This window comes from Hylobates moloch, unplaced genomic scaffold (genome assembly GCF_009828535.3).
Source record: "Hylobates moloch isolate HMO894 unplaced genomic scaffold, HMol_V3 SCAFFOLD_16, whole genome shotgun sequence".
NCBI lineage: Eukaryota > Metazoa > Chordata > Mammalia > Primates > Hylobatidae > Hylobates > Hylobates moloch.
This window is the reverse complement of record NW_026652291.1, coordinates 15,524,357-15,542,964: the sequence shown is the minus strand read 5'-3', so window position 1 is coordinate 15,542,964 and position 18,608 is coordinate 15,524,357. Positions and strand designations below refer to the sequence as shown.

The 18,608-nt window shown below is 42.4% G+C and overlaps 2 protein-coding genes across 15 annotated transcripts in view; one reads left to right on the top strand and one right to left on the bottom strand.

The window, feature by feature from the left end:
* Positions 1–11,934, bottom strand: part of EFCAB11 (EF-hand calcium binding domain 11) — a 195,553-nt gene extending 183,619 nt beyond the window's left edge. For 3 of the 9 annotated variants that reach the window (XM_058429827.1, XM_058429826.1, XM_032179270.2), the window contains exons 1-3: positions 11,788–11,909; positions 11,060–11,155; positions 7,254–7,299 (exon numbers count right to left, since the gene is read on the bottom strand). In XM_058429827.1, the coding sequence (XP_058285810.1) occupies positions 7,254–7,299; positions 11,060–11,155; positions 11,788–11,880 (235 nt within the window). In that variant the 5' untranslated portion in view covers positions 11,881–11,909. Of the gene's footprint in view, positions 1–7,253; positions 7,300–11,059; positions 11,156–11,507; positions 11,691–11,738 lie in introns of those variants that run through there. The other 6 variants (XR_009210387.1, XM_058429828.1, XM_032179266.2 and 3 more) reach the window with 5 other exon arrangements.
* An 874-nt stretch (positions 11,935–12,808) lies between these two features.
* Positions 12,809–18,608, top strand: part of TDP1 (tyrosyl-DNA phosphodiesterase 1) — an 83,788-nt gene continuing 77,988 nt past the window's right edge. The window contains exon 1 of one of the 6 annotated variants that reach the window (XM_058429702.1): positions 12,809–12,833. The gene's annotated coding sequence lies outside the window, so the exon portion shown is untranslated. The other 5 variants (XM_032179264.2, XM_032179263.2, XM_058429703.1 and 2 more) reach the window with 5 other exon arrangements.

The following is an 18,608-nucleotide window of genomic DNA, read 5'->3' as shown; positions in this document are numbered from 1 at the left end:
TTCTTCATTCTATACACTTGGAAAAGTTATGAAGTGCATCACAGAGAATGAGGGTTATAATGAAACCCTCTGAAAGAGGTAGCAAGACTGTAAATCAGAACCGATCTCAACTGTGATCTGCTGCTTCCTTTAACTAATGGCTTGATTTTTTTCTCCCACTCATGTATTTCCTTGTTTCAAGCAGCCACAACAGTTTTTGCTTATATTCACTTGCTTGTTAGGTTACAGGCAATAAAAACATCATTAGCACCTTTCTGCTACTCACCCTGGCTGCCCTCAAATTCTCCCAGCATGTACACTTCTTCCAGATACTCTACTCTTATTTCTAGTAGCTTTGACTTAACTTTTCACTCTTCTTAATTTTCACAAGGAAATCTCTATTGAAATGACCCACTTTTCAAGAGGATTAGAAGCCCTTGGGAAGCAGGGCCTGGGCATCCAGGTTTAGGTATAATCCCAAACCCAAAGTGCAGGGTGTCTAGCTTCGGGACTCTGGCCCTTCCTAAAAGCAGCTGAGTCTGGGCCAACCTAGAATGTGAGTCTGACCTCGCCCTGCAAGCTGGGCAGCAACTGGGGCCTGCAAAAGAATCCTGTGGATGGCGTGTTAGAGCCCTGTTCTGAAGTAAGAAGAGCAATGGATAGCAGAGGAGAATTCCCAAGTCACAGCTGTATTATACAGAACAACTTTGGAAAGTTGATTACCTGAATAAATAGTTCCCAGGAGGCCAAGGCCAGCATTTCAGACTTTTTTTTTTTTTTTTTTGAGACGGTCTCGCTCTGTCACCTAGGCTGGTGTGCAGTGGCGTGATCATGATTCACTACAGTCTCAACCTCCTGGGCTCAAGCAATCCTCTCCCTCAGCCCCCTGAGTAGCTGGGACTGGCATGTACCATCAGGCCTGGCTAACTTCTGTATTTTTTGTAGAGATGGGGTTCCGCCATGTTGCCCTGGCTGGTCTCAAACTCCTGGGCTCAAGTGATCCACCCACCTTGGCCTCCCAAACTGCTTGGGACTACAGGCGTGAGCTACCACACCCGGCCAATTTCATTTCTTCAAGATCCAAACATTAAGAAGACAGATAATATACGTGGAAAAACATTTAATCTGCACATGAGCCCTCTTCCTTCAAGAGAAATACCATGTAAAATTGACTCATATCAATAATAGGGAGAGAAGAAAAAGCGGATGGTTTGAAATTGGTTCAGTATTGAACAGTTCTAACAGAAAAATTGCATGTTAGCAGCAATCAGAGTACAGCAGTGATTTCTCGCTAGGCTATTTTACTCCTTTTCTTGAATGTCTGTGGTATTGAGTTTCTCCAAATAAACACACACACACACACACACACACACACACACACACACACACACACTCACACTAGAGTACAGCTGGAAGAATACAGGTGGGGACTGTATTCTTTCTTCCAGAATCCATACCTCTCTGCACATTAGAGAACTAGCTAAGGAAAGAAAACATTCAGTGTGAAGTCAAACCCTTAATTCAAAATCAGAGAACATACAGAAGAAAGAAAGTCTAGGAGAATAATGAATGTTAAAATGCCTTCAGCAATAGTCACACTTGATGTATCAGAAAAGCCACTATATTAATCTTTTTTCATGCTGCTGATAAAGATGAGACTGGACGATTTACAAAAGAAAGAGGTTTAATGGACTTACAGTTCCACATAGCTGGGGAGCCCCCATGATCATAGCGGAAGGCAAAGAGGAGCAAGTCGTGTCTTACATGAATGACAGCAGACAAGAGAGAGCTTGTGCTGGGGAACTCCTCTTTTTAAAACCATCAAATCTCTAAGACTTATTCACTATCACAAGAACAGCCTGGGAAAGACCCGCCCCTATTATTCAATTATCTCCCACCGGGTCCCTCCTACAACACGTGGGAATTATGGGAGCTACAAAATGAGATTTGGGTGGGGACACAGCCAATCCATATCGGTAACATAATAGAGAAACAAGATATTATGACTAGGGGAAAATCTTTATCCGGAAAGAATAACTCACTGAATATCAGGGAACTCTTAAGAAAGAGAAATCCTATCAATGCAAAGAATGTGGGAAATCCTTTTGCCAGAAAACAAAACTCTCTGTAGATTGGAATATTCACAAAAAACCCTAAGGAAAAAAGTGTAGAAAAGGCTTTATCAAGAAGTTGTAACTAATGGAACATCAAACATTATTTTGAATATTTTGAAAGTGAAAATTTTCAACAAGAAATTTAAAACCTGGAGCAATTCTATCAAGTTAGGGATTATATCAAGAACATGTTCTCCTAGCAATAATCCTGAAAGTCTTATTTTAAATGTGATTCTAAACCTTGTATATAAAGTGTAACAGATTTTAAATCTAAATATTAGTAATCCCTGTTCTCTTTTTCCCCCCACTCAGTGTGGGTAGTAGTTTCTCATTTTTATTGATTACCTCAACAAAATCAGCTTTTAATTTTTTCTTATTTGTCCTCTTTTCAATTTCAACAATTTCCATTCCAATCTTTACTATTTCCTTTCCTCCCCTTATTTTGGGCCCTATTTACTCTTTCTGTAGTTAAAGGTAGAAGTTAATTAAAGGTAGAAGCTGAGGTCATCAGTCTGAGACCGTTATTCTTTCCTAAACATAGAAAGTTAGTGCTACCACTTTCCAAGTATTGCTTTCAATCCATCCTACAAAATTTGAAATGTGGTCTTTTCATTCAATTCAAAATACTTCCTAATTTTTCCCTTTTGATTTTTTTCTTTGACCTATGAGTTATTTAGAAGTGTGCTATTTATTTGGAAATTTTAAACTTTTACTTGGAACAACTATTTGCAACTTTTCCAGACAGCTTTGCTATTGATTTCTAATATAATTCCATCACAAAGAACATGCTTTGTACTTTAAATGTATTGACATGTTTAATGGCCCAGAGTATGACCAATTTTATTAAATATACTGTGTAGACTTGAAAAGAATGTGTATTCTGCTGTTGGGTAGAACATTCTATAGATGACAATTAGGTCACACTGGTTGACAGTGCTGTTCACGTCTCCTATATCCTTATTGATTTCATGTCTCCTTGCTTAATTATTGATAGGGGTGTTGCAACCTCCTACCATCATTATGGATTTGTCCACTTTTCTTTACAGTTTTATTAGTTTTTTGCTTCATGTATTTTGAATTTCCATTATTAGGGGATTTTTTTTTTTTTTTTTTTTGAGACAGAGTCTTGCTCTGTCACCCAGGCTGGAGTGCCGTGGTGCAATCTGGGCTTACTGCAACCACCACCTCCTGGGTTCAAACGATTCTCGTGCCTCAGCCTCCCGGGTAGATGGGATTACAGGCATGCACTACCATGTCCAGGTAATTTTTTTGTATTTTTTCCATAAAGACGGGGTTTCATCATGGTTGGTCTCAAACTCTTGGCCTCAAGTGATTCGCCTGCGTTGGCCTCTCAAAGTGCTGGGATTACAGGCTTGAGTCATGGCACCTGGCCAGGGGCATAAATGTTTAATTCCCTTAATGAACTGGCTCTCCTTATCCCTGGTAATATTCCTTCTTCTGAAGTCTACTTCATCTGATATTAACATGCTCACTTTGGCATTCTTTTGGTTAGTGTTCAGTACAGTATATACTCCTAATCTTTTTTGCCCTTATATTTAAAGTGGGCTTCTAGGCAACACAGAGTTAGTTTGTACTCTTTTATCTAATTTGACAGTATCTCCCTTTCAATGGAGCTGTTGAGATCATTTACATCTAACTAAAACATTAATGATTGGATTTAAATCTACCATATTATTTGTTTTCTACTTGTCTATTTCCATCTATTTTTTTGTTCCCATTTTCTTCCTTCTTTTGAATTAATTAACGAAGTTTTTTAAGAGATGAGGTCTCACTCTGTCGCCCAGGCTGGTGTGCTGTGGTACGATAATGGCTAAGTGCAACTTCAAACTCCTGGGCTCAAGGGATCCTCCTGCCTCAGCCTCCCAGGTAGCTAAGATTATAGGCATGTGCCATCATGCCTGGCTTTTTTTTTGCTTTTTTGTCGAGACAGAGTCTCATACTATGTTGACGAGACTGGTCTTGAACTCCTGGCGTCAAGCAATCCTCCTGCCTTGGCCTCTCAAAGTGCTGGGATTACAGGTGTGAGTCACCACCGCCAGCCGACTGCTGTCATTTTTATCTTTGTTCCTATTCATATGTGTCTTTTTTTTCCCTAGATATACTTATGATTTTTAACATACTAAAAAAGGAGATATTATTAAGGATGTTATTAGATCAACTGACAAAATATAGATGATAAATCAGATAAAACACAGTATCAACATATATTTATGAACATGATAAGCATACTTTGGTTATATTCAGTACAGAAGAGAAGGGGATAGTGGTAGAAAGTGCAAAGGAGAAGGAAGATGGGTAAAATGTTAACAATGTCAATCTGGGTAAAAGGTATACCTTATATAGAGAGTAAGCTATTCTCTGTACTACTTTATTTTGAACTTTTTGGAAGTTTTAAATTATTCAAAAAAAAGGTAATATTTAAAAAGCCAATCCAACATGCTCTGGATCCTATCCCCTTATACAATAGGTCTGCTTCTCTCCCTCTCTCTCATCTTCCTTCCTCCTCTTCACTAGATCATTCTGCTAAGCTTGGAAACATGTTCTTCCATTTAAATGGTAACAAGAAGAAGCAAACAAAACATCTCTTGATCCATAGCCACTCTGGACTTAATGAAAGACTCATCTACTCACATTGTCACACTTTATCATCAATTTCCACTTATCTTCAACCCACTCTGCCCTCACCACACTTTGAAATGCCTCTTGCTAAAGTCACCAAACACCTCCAGGTGGTCAACTCCAAAGGATACTCATCAGTTATGCCACCTCACCTTTCAGGAGCATTTGATAGTGCTGACCACACCTTCCTTGTTAAAATATCTACTTCTCTTGGCTTTTGATCAAACACTCTTGATTTTCCTCTTGCCCCTCTGTCACTCCTAAGTCTCCTTTGCCATTTCTTCATCTTCTACCTGAGTTCTACTGGCTAGAGTTCTTAACATTCTCAGTCCACTCTATCTCTCTAGGTGGTCTCATCCATTCTCCTGATTTTAAAATCTGTCTACAGGTTGATGACTCCCAATTTCTTCAGCCCAGAACTTACTTCTGAAATTTATCCAGTCTGACTGCTTTGACATAGTAAACTAACACTTCTCAAACATATTCAAAATTGAGCTCTTAGTCTCCCTCACCCCCAAGTATTGCCTGCCCCCTGCTCCCACCCCACTGCCCCACCCGTCTGCCATCTTCTCTTTTCAGTAGGTGCCATGTCCATTCATCCAGCCGCACAAGTCAGAAAACCTAGTATCATTTTTTGAATGTTAAAATTATGAATGATATTTTTTCTTTATGCACTTCAACAGTTTAAAATTTCCGTGTTTAAAATTTATAAGTAATCAAAATTAAAAGAACCTCAAAAGAAGACATACAAATGGCAAACAGGCATATGTGAAAAGCTGCTCAATATCATTGATCAGAGAAATGCCATCAAAACTATAATAATATCATCTTACCGCAGTTAAAATGGCTTTTATCCAAAAGATAGGCAATAACAAAGACTGGCAAGGATGTGGAGAAAAGAGAGCTCTTATAAACTGCTGGTGGGCATGTAAATTAGTACAATCACTATGAAGAACCATTTGGAGGTTCCTCAAAAAACTAAAAATAGAGCTACCATATGATCCAGCAATCCCACTGCTGGGTATATACCCAAAAGAAAGGAAATCAGCATATGGAAGATATCTGCACTCTCATATACTGTTTGTTGCAGCATTGTTCACAATAGGCAAGATTTGGAAGAAGACTCAGTGTCCATCAACAGATGAATGGATAAAGAAAATGTGGTACGCATACACAATGGAGTACTATTCAGCAATAAAAAAGAATGAGATCCTGTCATTTGCAACAACACAGATGAAAACGGGAGGTCATTATGTTAAGTCAAACAAGGCACAGAAAGTCAAACACTGTATATTCTCACTTATGGGATCTAAAAATCAAGACAATTGAACTCATGGACATAGAAAGTGGAAGGATGGTTACCAGAGGCTGGGAAGGATAGTGGGGGAGTTGGGGAGAGGTGTGGATGGCTAATGGATGCAAAAAAAAAAAAAAAAAAATAGAATAAGACCTAGTATTTGATAGTACAGCATGGCAACTATAGTCAATAACAACTTAATTGTACATTAAAAAATAACCAAAAGAGTATAATTGGATTCTTGGTAACACAAAAGATAAATGCTTGATAGCATGGATACCCCATTCTGCATGATGTGACTATTAATACCTAGTATTTGATAGCACAGTAGGGTGACTAGAGTCAAAATAATAATCAAACATTTTAAAATAACTAAAAGAGTGTAATTGGACTGTTTGTAACACAAAGGATTAATGCTCAAGGGAATAGTTATCCCATTTCCCATGATGTGACTATTACACATTACATGCCTACATAAAAACATCTCATGTACCACTTCTCTATATATACACCTACAAAAATTAAAAATTAAAAAAAAAATAAAAACAACCAAAACGATCTTGGCTCATTGCAATCTCTGCCTCCTCAGTTCAAGCGATTCTCCTGTTTCAGCCTCCCGAGTAGCTGGGATTATAGGCGCCTGCCACCACGCCCAGCTAATTTTTTGCATTTTTAGTAGAGATGGGGTTTCATCATCTTTGCCAGGCTGGTCTCGAACTCCTGATCTCAGGTGATCCACCCGCCTTGGCTTCCCAAAATGCTGGGATTACAGGCATGAGCCACTGCACCCAGCCTAGTTTCTGTTTTTAATTTTCATTTTGTGAGTGTTATTAGTCTGTTTTCATGCCACTGATAAAGACATACCCAAGGCTGGGCAATTTACAAAAGAAAGAAGTTTAATGGACTTACAGTTCCATGTGGCTGGGGAAACCTCACAATCACAGCAGAAGGCAAAGAGAAGCAAGTGACGTCTTACATGGATGGCAGCAGGCAAAGAGGGCTTGTGCAGGGAAACCCCCCCTTATAAAGCCATCAGATCTCATGAGACTTATCCAGTATCATGAGAACAGCATGGGAAAAACCCGCCCCCATGATTCAACTACCTTCTACCAGGTGCCTCCCACAACACATAGGAATTTGAGATGAGATTGATATAGGGACACAGCCAAGCCATCTCAGTGTTTAAATAAGGTACTAAAAATTAATATCAACTTTCATATTACCAGAAGTATTTGGATTTATTGAAGACATCACAGAATCCACTTCTATCTAGAAAAGAGGAAAAAATAATAGAACATGTAATTTTATCAAATGTTTTCACAGTGCAAGTTCTTAATTCTTTGGGTGGGAATAAGGATCTATTTTATGAGAAACCAAGTTTGTTGAACCAAGCAGACAAGTAATGATACACAATAGCTATAATAGTCATTTTATTTTTCCATCAACATCTGTAAAATAGCAGACACTAATCTGCTAGTCTCTAATAGCCCCCAAAACTTTATTCCATTGACCAAGACAGTTTAAGCACAGAAAATCAATTTGGCTGTCCCATATATAATATAATCTAACAGGCAGCCTTTCTACTTTAGACAAATACAATTGTTATTAATGGGCTCTATGGCTCTATTTAAAAAAATTTTTTCCTGATTACAAAAGTATCACATCATTGATGTAGAAAGCATGAAAAATACAAAAAATTATGAAGAAAATTAAAAAATCAGCCATCCAATGAAAATCACTGTTATCATTTTAATCAGCTTTTTTCCCCTATGCATCTTTAAACATTTGAGACTTTACTGTATAGAAAATATGAGGACCTGCTTTCACTAAATGTTAAAATATAAGCCCTTTACCACACTGCTACAAGGGCTTTATAAACATTATAGTATCAGAGCCTTGGCAGCATCTGACATAATTTCTCCACTTCTGGTCTCGAACTCTTCCCAGTCTTGGATTTCCTGCATTTTCCTGGTTCCTCTTGTCCCTGCCAAATGGTTCCAACTTCCTCAAGTCCCCTCCCACCCTTAAATGCTGGTATTCCCTAACGTTCTATCCTCAGACCATGGCTCTTCCTATTCTGCATACTCTTCCTGGGCAATGCCATCCAGCCTCGTGTTTTGAGCAACCACATGGAAACCATGGAGCCCCAAGTCTATCTCCAGCCCTACCCTCTACACCTACATCTGAGATGTAGATGAGATTCCTACATCTTAGGGAAGCAGTAAAATCTAACAGCGGATTTTCACCACTGTAACCTCAATAGCCAGCATATTATTTAATGAGTGAATGCACCTGGAATGCTCATAGCTGCCTCAAACTCAATGTGTTCCAATCGAAACTCACTGACTTCCTCTGAACCTACTCTTAAATTTTCTCTTAACTGGTGGCATCGCTATCCCTTCAGTCCCAGTGGTCATATCACTCTTACCACCACCGCACCCAATCAGTCATCAGGGCCTAACCTGTCCTACCACCCACAAAGTGTTCCTAGATACTTAGAGTAGTCTATCTTCTCTAGTCTAAATGACCACCCAGACTGCTATAGTTACCACTAGAATTAGGCCTTCCTTCTTTGTTCCCTTCACTTTCTGTTTTTCAATCTCTTATCTTTCTTGGTATCTATCACAGTTTTATGTCTTTCTACATTACACTCTCAACTGCTTTGAAGTAGAGACTGTGTTTCATTCATCTTTATATCATTAGCAACTAGCAAGTACTCCTTTTATTAAATAGAAACAATAAATTTCATTATGTATGGGTGGGCACGGTGGCTCATGCCTGTAATCCCAGCACTTTGGGAGGCTGAGGTGGGCTGATCACTTGAGGTCAGGAGTTGGAGACCAGCCTGGCCAACATTGGTGAAACCCTGTCTCTACTAAAAATACAAAAAAAAAGAAAAAAAACAACCCGGTATGGTGGTGTGCGCCTGCAGTCCCAGCTACTCAGGAGGCTGAGGCAGGAGAATTGCTTGAACCTGCAAAGTGGAGGTTGCAGTGAGCCTAGATCACACCACTGCACTCTAGCCTGGATGACAGAGCAAGACTGCATCTCAACAAATAAATAAACTTAATTATGTAAACAACTGCATGAAGGTATAAGTGATTTATTATATAAGTATTTTATTGCTTCATGACCTGCAGTCAGTAAATATTTTATTTGCTCAAAAGTCATATTAAAAAATTAAACCCCAAACCTCAACCTAGTCTAAAATATCTGTTGAATTTCACAGAAATTATATATTGTCACTTGCATAATAAAAGTTCATTGTACAAATGACTAAGTTTATAGGTGACATGCTATTAGTAAATACCGTTTAGTGACCTGCAGTTAGTAAATAGTTCATTTGCTTAAAAAATAAAATAGAAAACCTCACCTCAGTATGAAAAGTAAAATCTGTTAAATTTCATGGAGTGTATGTACAGTACGTTACATCACTGTATCTGTCATTAAATTCCTCATTCTAAAATGGAAACCAAATAGACTCAAGGGTGATAAAGGCAAAAATGAGACAAGATACCTTTCCAGGTGAATCCAAGTTAACTACAATGATTCACAGGCTGACTCTTTTTAGCTGACCTGCTTTGTAATTCCAACTGAAATGATTACAGGTAAACAGGAGAGCTGCAATTTCTAAGAGTCGGCCCTGACTACTTCTCTGAGCTCCATAACAAGCTTCTCAGTAACTAGGCATCCCCTCATAGTTGAGCCACTCTGAACCCACCTGAGCTGTTCATGCAACCTACTTGGGTCAAGAGAATATATTAATACTGATTGTGCATCACAACTTCACAGTAAGTACGTTCTGTTGACACAAATAGGGCGGAGAAGCACGACATCACAAGGTCCCTGGCTTTGCTGGGCTTTCAATCTGACAGAAAGGCACAGTCCACTCATGAGGAACAGCTGGGCCCTAATTAACTGCCAAGCTGTCTGGTCTAATGAGAGTGAGGGATGGCATTCCAGGCTGAGCCCTGAGTGCTCCCTTTGCTTGATGGTGGCAGCTCAATTTTTTGAATCTGGACAATATCTTGACTCTGACTAATTCCAGCTTAACAAGAAGGGTGTCGTCTCTCGAATGAATGTAACAGGAAAGCAGAAAAGCATAAAGACAGGGTGAACAGGAAACTTGCCCTACTCAAGTAGGAGGTTCATGGAGGCTCAGCTCAACTCTCATTATTGGTGAATTGGTGCAATATTTTCTGGAGAGCAAATATCTAACAAAATTTTAAACGTACATATTTCATGACCTAGCAGTTATACTTCTAGGAACTTATTCCACAGACATACAGCCACAAGGACATAAATGTGTGTATCACTGCGGCAATGTTTGTAGGAAAAAAAAAAACCACCTATATAACCCCAGACAGGAACCTGGCTAAAAAGAAAAATATGCAACTATATTTCAAAATGTGGTAGTGGTGTGTGCTTTTAAGTTGATATATTGTTAAATGAGAAAAGCAAGTTAAAGTAGGCATAATATTTACCCATTTATGTTTTCAATAAAAGACTATGCATATATATGTCATGGATAGAAAATTTCAGAATTACACAAAAAACTGTTAATGGTAATCTCCTAGGAGTGAGACCCTCTGGTAGGCAGGGAGCGGATTTTATGCTCAACTTTATACCTTTCTGCACTGTTTTAATTTTGTGACCATGGATGTATTTTATAAACAAAGCAACAAAAGTAAAACGAGAGAGAGACTATGTCATGTCCTATGTAACTTTCTCCTGTTACCAATACTCCCCTCTCAGTCTTCCCTCTTGGCACCTCTCTAGCATCTTGTATTTATAATAGTTATTAGCAGCCTGGTGGTGAGATAGGCTTGTGTAGGCTCCAGTGGAAAAGATTTCTACTTCATCTCTGGGCTGAGGTGTTAAGAGGAAGCTAAAATTCAGCACTGGACACATCTCTGAAATTGCTTATAAAGCTATTTATAAACATCCTAAGCTAGCCCTGTGAACTTTTCTTAGGATCCATTCACCTTTGATCGTCTACCCCATCCCCAAATATACAAGAAAGCTCTACCTTGGAGGGCTTGTACCCAAACAGCATTACAACAGCAACTTTAAAGTCCTCTCTGCTGAGATATCCTTTGTGATCTTCATCACATGCTTTAAATACCTGAAGAACATTAAATAGCTTTAGTTAATGAGACAGAAACGGTTTATTTTATTACTAGTTTATTATATAGTTTGGACCTCGAAAATCTAAAACTTGACCCAGCAGTAGAGTAGGAAAATAGAATTTCATTATCTCAATATTAATTCTCAAGAAATCTTAAAGATGGACTGAAATTTTCTTAAAGATGGGCTGAAATTTCCCTCAAAGTGCAAACGAGTTAACCGCCAGGTGACGCAAATTAATTCATTTAGGCCACTGAGATAAATTCTACCCAAAATTCAGTCCTGGAGTTAGGAAGGTGAGGCAAAGGGGCTGGCTTTGAAAGGCGCGAGAGATGCAGACTCAAGGTTACCATTCATAGACTACATAGAGAGAAAGAAGATGGAACTTGGAGGTAGCGGTAGTCCTGGACGGGGAGCCAGGAGCCCTGCAGCTCCAGGATCAGTCATTAACCACGACCCTTTGGACAGGCAGCCCAGGTCTTATCTGTACACCCGGCAGAGTGAGACCCAGGCGCGGGAGAGAAAGCGAGAGGCCCAGGCCAAGCTGGAGTCCGAGGCTCAGCCGCCCTCCAGACACCTACTTCCACCCACTTCCTGTGTTCCAAGGGACTTGCTTCCCACGTCCGCGACCTGGCTCTGGCCTCGGAGAAGAACATCGCGACTGCAACAACCGAACCCCAGCAACCCAATCAGCGACCACCGTTTTCCCAGCCTGGCTCGCATCCTACAGCGGCCACGCCCACCGCGGCTCAGGAAGCCGAACTTCGCCGCGCAACTCCGACGTCTCCTCCCATTGGACAACCTGCCAGCCACTCGCGTTAATCCCGCAGTGCTATTGGCCAGAGCCTTTGTTTAATCACGTTTCCTTGGAGCCGCCCTGGCAGTGAGGCGCCCAGGCCTGTCCACAGCACTTGGCTCCACCCCCTGACTCTCCCCTTAACTCGTTGAGCGTGGCTGGAAATCCGAGAGCTTCTAGGTGCTGGTTCAATTCCTGGCTCATGGTTTATTTCATTCTCTCCCTCCATCTTGCAATAGGTTACTTTTAATCATTTAGATCTATGGCACTATGTTAAACATTATAGGAGACAAAAAGAGCGTGAACAAACATAAAAAGAACCAAACGAAAAGAGCCACGTCCAGGATTCTCGTTCAGATCAGCAAGTCATTGGGATCGAGCTCCCAGGGTAGCTACTACATCTGTTCTGTCCTCCAGATAACCCTAGCACCTAGCACGGTGCCTGGCACAAAGTAGATCTTCAATGAAAGAACGAAACGAGCCGTTATGTTTACACAAATGTATTTCACTCAGTCCTCTGGAAGAGATGCCTAGTGTGAAAGAGATTCCAAGAGTAAATACCATAAACAGCACCGAGCCCAAATCCCACAGCAAACATCCTTATTAAAGGCAAGGAACGTGGGGCGAGTTCCTTTTCTCACAAGATTTTAAAAGAACGCAACTGTTTCGAAGAAGGAACAGACATTCGAGATTCTGAGTCCGATGGGAACTCATTTAACTTTTTATTTTACAGCAGATTTCAAAGTCTGCACCCAGCCCCTCCCAGGACACAGGTCTCCTTGCAGCTGCCTTTAACCTAAGCGTATCCTCTCTCCACTTTAAACCAAACGCCGCTGCATGGAGCCCTGGGAGCCTGAGCCATGAGAATCCTGTAAAGAGGGTGAGTCTTGCTAGTAGTTAACGAGAGAGAAGTTAGGGGACGCCTTTGTGGTTCTCCTCTCGTTTTAAGAAGTCTCCGGGAAGTAAGCCAAGAGCTAAGGGAGACCAGGTTTCCCAGCCCCGTCCTGGGTAAACACCTGGTGGGCTTTAGGACCCAGCGATGGGCTCCCCGGAAGGGGAAGGGGCCGGGCCTCGAGGCAAACGCCGCTGCCCCGAGGGTTTGAACGGCGCGCATGCGCGGCGGCCGCCGAAGGGGCGGGATCCGAGGCGAGCGTTGGTTCTGTGCGCCTGAGGTACGTGCTGGGCGGCAGTGGGCGCGGACTCGGTGCGGTCTCTCGCGGGCTGCGGTCGGGCCCGGGATCCTGCTCCCGAACGGGTCGCGGTGCGCGGGCTGCTGGGGTCCGGCAGGGTTGGAGGCGGACCGCGAGGAAGCCGCGCGGCCGGGAAGACGGGGCAGGGTCGCCTTGGCCCCGGGGCCTCGGTTTCCTTCGATCACAGCGCCTCAGGGGGCGCGCACGGGCGCCGCGGAGACCTGTGTCCTGCCGGGGCGCGGCGCTAGGGGCCCCTGCTCGGGTTTTTATTCCCAGACCTAAGCTTACAGGTGCGTGGTCCCAGAAAGTGAGTAGGAAAGCGCCCACCACGTGCCAGGCGCTTAAGCTTTCTGTGCTCGATTTCCCAGCATAAGAAGACCGTCACGGTACGTAGTATAGAGTTGTCCTGAGGGTGAAGCGAGTTTACACCCGGTGAGGCGCTTCGAATCGTGCCTGGCCGGCCCCAAATGAGCACACAGTAAGGTTAGCAGCTGCTGTCGTCACTTCCTCACGTTCAGAATCTGCTCCATCCCCAACGCCTTCAGCAAGAGCCCTCTCACTTCCTTTGTCTCCAAACCGTTCTCCACAGAATTGGAGCACACAGTTGTATTAAAAAGGCAAATCGAAGGCCGGGCGCGGTGACTGCTGTCATCCTAGCACTTTGGGAGGCCGAGGGGAGTAAATCACTTGAGGTCAGGAGTTTGAGATCAGCCTGGCCGACATGGTGAAACCCCGTCTCTACAAAAATAGAAAAATTAGCCGAGCTTGATGGCGGGTGCCTGTAATCCTAGCTCCTTGGGAGGCTAAGGTGGGAGAATTGCTTGAACCTGGGAGGCAGAGAGGTTGGAGTGAGCCGAGATTGCGCCATTGCACTCCAGCCTGAGCGGCAGAGCGAGACTCTGTCTCAAAAAAATAAATGTAAATCGGGCTCCTCTTCTTAAAGCCCTCGGTGGGGCCCCATTGTTCATAGCGTAAAATCCAATTTCTTTGACAAGTCTTCTCCCCTCACCCGCTTCATCCTGGACCACTGCCTGCCTTGCCTAAGTCCTTTCTTATGACCTCTGTCCCATCTCTGCAGGCTGATCCCTCTACTTGGGAATGCTCTTCACCCCATCATTTAGACAGCAGGTTCCTTTTGGCCCTCTGGGTCTCATTTATATGTTACTTCTTAAGCATATTCCAAAGGCCACCCCTATTTTTCTGTCTCATAAAATGTAATGAATGTCTAACTCATCTTGGCTATTAAAATGTTTATGTGTGGGTCTGTCTCTTCTGCCCTGAAATTAGCTCTGCTAGGGTAGAAACTATATTGTTAACGCCTCATTCCCCGTTTTTAGTACATAATAGCTGCTCAGTAAGTTGTTGAATGAATGAACTCCAGGGGATAAGCATGATATCCATTTTACAGACTAAAAAACTGAGGCTCAGCAGTTAACTTACCTGCCCAAGTGCACATTTACTCCTTAGTTGTGGCTGGGTTTGGGACAAGGGCCCATGTTTGCCTGTTACTGGCCACGCAGGAACTCAACTGAGGAGCGTGGCTCCCAGGCCCAGCTGATGGTCTTTAAGCTCCACGAGAAGGAGCAGCTGGAGGTTAAAGACAAATGCCCCAGCTGGATCTCGTATAGTGGGGAGTGAGGAAACACTAGTAGCTCTAAATGGAGTACCCTTTTATATCCACAACATGTTTTGAAGTCCTTAATAAAAGCACTAACAGTGTCCTGAGCTAGCATTTGGTGGGAAAATTTCTTAGATTTTTCATGTTAGTGCAGTGTTTGCCAAATTTCACTCACACTCACCTGCCTTCTCCCCAGTTTGCTTTATTCTCTTAACACATATGACACAGGATTTTTTTCAGGGCCACTTCGCCAGCTGGAGACCTCCAGCCCTGGGCTGGCTGCAGGAGGTGCACTGCCCACTCAGCCTGGCAGAATGCATTTGTCTTTCATCCCCACCCAGATCCTGTGGCCACTATGACTGCATGCTCAGCCGTGAGGAGTGGGTGTGTGAGTGAGTGAGCAAGCCTGGAGGCCCGGCTGGCCGTTCCAAGTGCTGGCCCAGTCGCAGGCTCCATGCAGGGCTTGTGGATGGCCTGGGCATATGGCAAGTGACTCTGGTAGCAGATTCTGGTGTCCAGATGAGGGGGATGCAGTGGTGCCCAAACACTTGGAGACACCAGGCAAATAGGGATGTATTAACAGCTCTTTTAGTCCCGCCATCTGCAGCCCAATGAATGGGGGTGTGTGGCAGCCAGCAGCTCCCTCTCCCATTGCTTCACCAGCGGTACGGAGTGCTACAGGATTATAGCTCTATTTGCACTCGCTGTTTAATGGGTCCCAATTTCTTGTCCTGCATCCAAGAATAATGAGGTTAGGCTGACAACTGAAGGGGAAAAGGGCGGAGATGAGTTCTACTCAGTGATGAGACAGTTCTCAGCAGAGATGGGACCCCAAGTGGATGGCTCCTGCCCTGACCCCAAGGTGGGCAGTTCACTGGTGTGGCTGAGTCTGGGGCTTTTATGGGTTCAGAATGGGGGAGGGTGTGCTGATTGGTTTGTGAGTATACAAAAAAGGCTAAAACAAAGGCACCACTCAAAGGTGGGCATGACAATGTAAAAAACCAATTAGGGAAGGGTAGGTATATGTAAAGTAGGTGAAGGGTGGGGATTAATCAGAGGAAAGCGTGCCAAGTGGGAAGAGAGGTTATCAATCCGGTCCGTGGATTTATCCAACACTTGTAGCTTGGCTTTCAGGCTTTAAACTGTCTGGTTTGCAGGTGGGGTTTCACTGGGGCCCTGCCCCTATCTGCCTAGGGATTTGTCTGCCTCCCGCAGCTATCACATAGACTATCATATACTTAATATTTTTGTTTGAATCCAATCATTCTTTTACATAAAATAAACTTTATTTTGCTATTTCAAATATAATGTAGCCATAAGATATGTTCTGTTGATGGTAAACAAAATTGTTGGTGCCTGCAGAAGAGCCCAAACCCTGCTATTTGTTCAAAATCAAGATTAAAAGCATTTCTACAACACTACAACTTTCTTCTTGATTTAAACAGGGAGTTTGGATTGGAGTGGAAAGGGAGGTACTTTCTTAATGTCAGGTCCCAATCACTTCCACTTTAGGAAACACTGTGCTGTTCTAATTGAGTGCCAGGATTCAGAATCAACACAGCTATATTGTATTCTGATTCTTTCAGTACCACTTACAAAAAGTGTGACTTTAGATTTATGCTGTACCAAGCACTGCCCAGGCAGGGAAGACAGATGATAAACAATTGAAGGAAAGCTCTCGGGTTCTAGATTTCTTAAAACCATATGACTTCATTACAAAGCACTCTGAAATGCTGGGCACCAGAGCCTCTGTGAGGGAAGTAAATTCTGTTACTGGTGACCAGTTATCCAAAGTAAAAGTTTGATATTGGTGTTTACTAGCAGTTCTTTTCCAACTGGGCGTGAGCCTTGATGTCATAAAGAGGTTGGTAAGCTGCTACACTTAACAAGACACAATTTTATCAGTCTATTGCACTAAATTGTAACCCAATAAATTGTATTAGGTTGTAATAAGCAACTCAGGCATATTTTTGAGTTTCAGCAGGTCCAAAACTTTATAGAGCAGAACCCCCAAAAAAGGCTTTGTTCTCTAGAAAATTCTTTTTTAAAGCTTCGTTTTTTTTTTTTACCCACTTGTCCTACTTTGTTGGAGGGAATTCCACTTCCATATGGTTTTAGAAAATGTAGATAATGATAAAACTTAAAAACCTTTGAAATTCTCTAAATAATTCACAGAGTTGCTAAGGATTTTACCTACAGAATTCTCAGGGTTTGGAAATTCCATTTTATTTATATAATGCAGGCAACCACATTTGTTATGGTAGCCTCTTAAGATTCTGCGACTGCTTCTGAGAGTGGAAGCTGAATCCTTTCTCACCAAAAACTAACACCTGCTATTTGCTTTAGAATGGGCAAGGTATCTATAGAGAACAGCCTGAGGACTGTAATGGAAGATTCTATTACTCGCCGCCTTGGTTTAGAACTGTTGTAGAATTCAAAGGAAGCTAGAGCTGACATTCAGAGAGTGGTTCTTCCTAAGGTGGTTCTTTTGTTCCTAAATAACTTCAAAGTCACAAAACTGTAGCCACTGAAATAGTTTCTTCAAAGTGAATCGTAACAGCTTAAATACCTCTATCCCGCAACTTCTAGACTCTAGAACACTAGAGGAGCCTAAGGTTTTGTGGGTTTTTTTTTTTTTAAACCGGAAGGATTAAAAACACATTTAAGAAAACACCTCTGAGCTGCTTAAGTAGATGTTGAGTAATAAATCAATCTGAATCTCTTTCATGGAGGAAACTGGGCACTCAGACCCCTTTAACCGTGACGATACAGTTCTACAGACCCGGTTATCTAGTTTCTTAACCCTTAGATTAGAAACAATTTAGGGAAAATATACCTATGCTATGAGTTTTAACAACCCCTTGAAGTGGGCTGGACAGAGTGTAGAAATGAATAGAAACTTGTAGAAAGCAGATATGAAGGCTCGAAAGAGCCAGACAGTCTAGGGTCACTATTACAGGAGCAAGTGGCCCCAGCCCTCTCTACTGTCCATAAGGCTTTGGCTGTGAGATAGTGTGTTCATGCTGGGTGGGGTAGTAGTGAGCCAGAGCCATGAAGAGTGGGCCAGATTATTGTCTTGATGCATTTTTGCATAAAAGCTCCTTGAAATGTGTAATTTACAGAAGGCTTGCTTAACTTGACTGGTAGTTAATTGAAAAAGGTTAAGAGAGAAATTGTGAAAAGGGATAGATATCTTTAAAGTATTTCCAACCCTCCCCTGCCCTGCCCTGCTGTGTCCACTGAAAAATTATGAGATCTATACATTTAGAAAGGAGAGCTTAGTTCTTATAAAGGGCTATAGCCTGCAATGTGGCCTGACAGGCTGGAAAGCACAGCCTCAGGCAGAGACCTTTAATGGCATCCCAGGGAGGAGTGGGTAGAACAGGGATTTATACTGAATGGGTTGGCCAAGTATACGTATTCAACAGGTGTGGGAGGAGCTATGAATATTCACCAAGGGGGGCATGTGTGCATGCGTAATGAGCAAACCTGCGTCTTTTGTGCATCTCGTGTTCACTTTGGGATGGAGACTTAACATTTGAATGAATTACAATTCGGCCCTCTGTCAAAAGGTGAAGGAGGAGCATGGAGGCACTCAGTGCTCAGCCTCTGAGGACTGGTAAGAACCAGTCTGTGGTTTATTTTCAGGAGAAAGTTACTCCATTGTCCAATGACAGCTGCAGTCATGGCCTGTGGAACCAGAGGGGTCAGTTAAGCATCTGGCAGTAGGTGAGCTGCAATTGTTCAGATATTACTTATCTCCAGGCCAGTGCTTGTTTAGCTGCTGAAGAAAAAAGAACCTTGTGGCAGGTAGAACATAGTTCATTCTTTAAAGGTAGCACTGTGT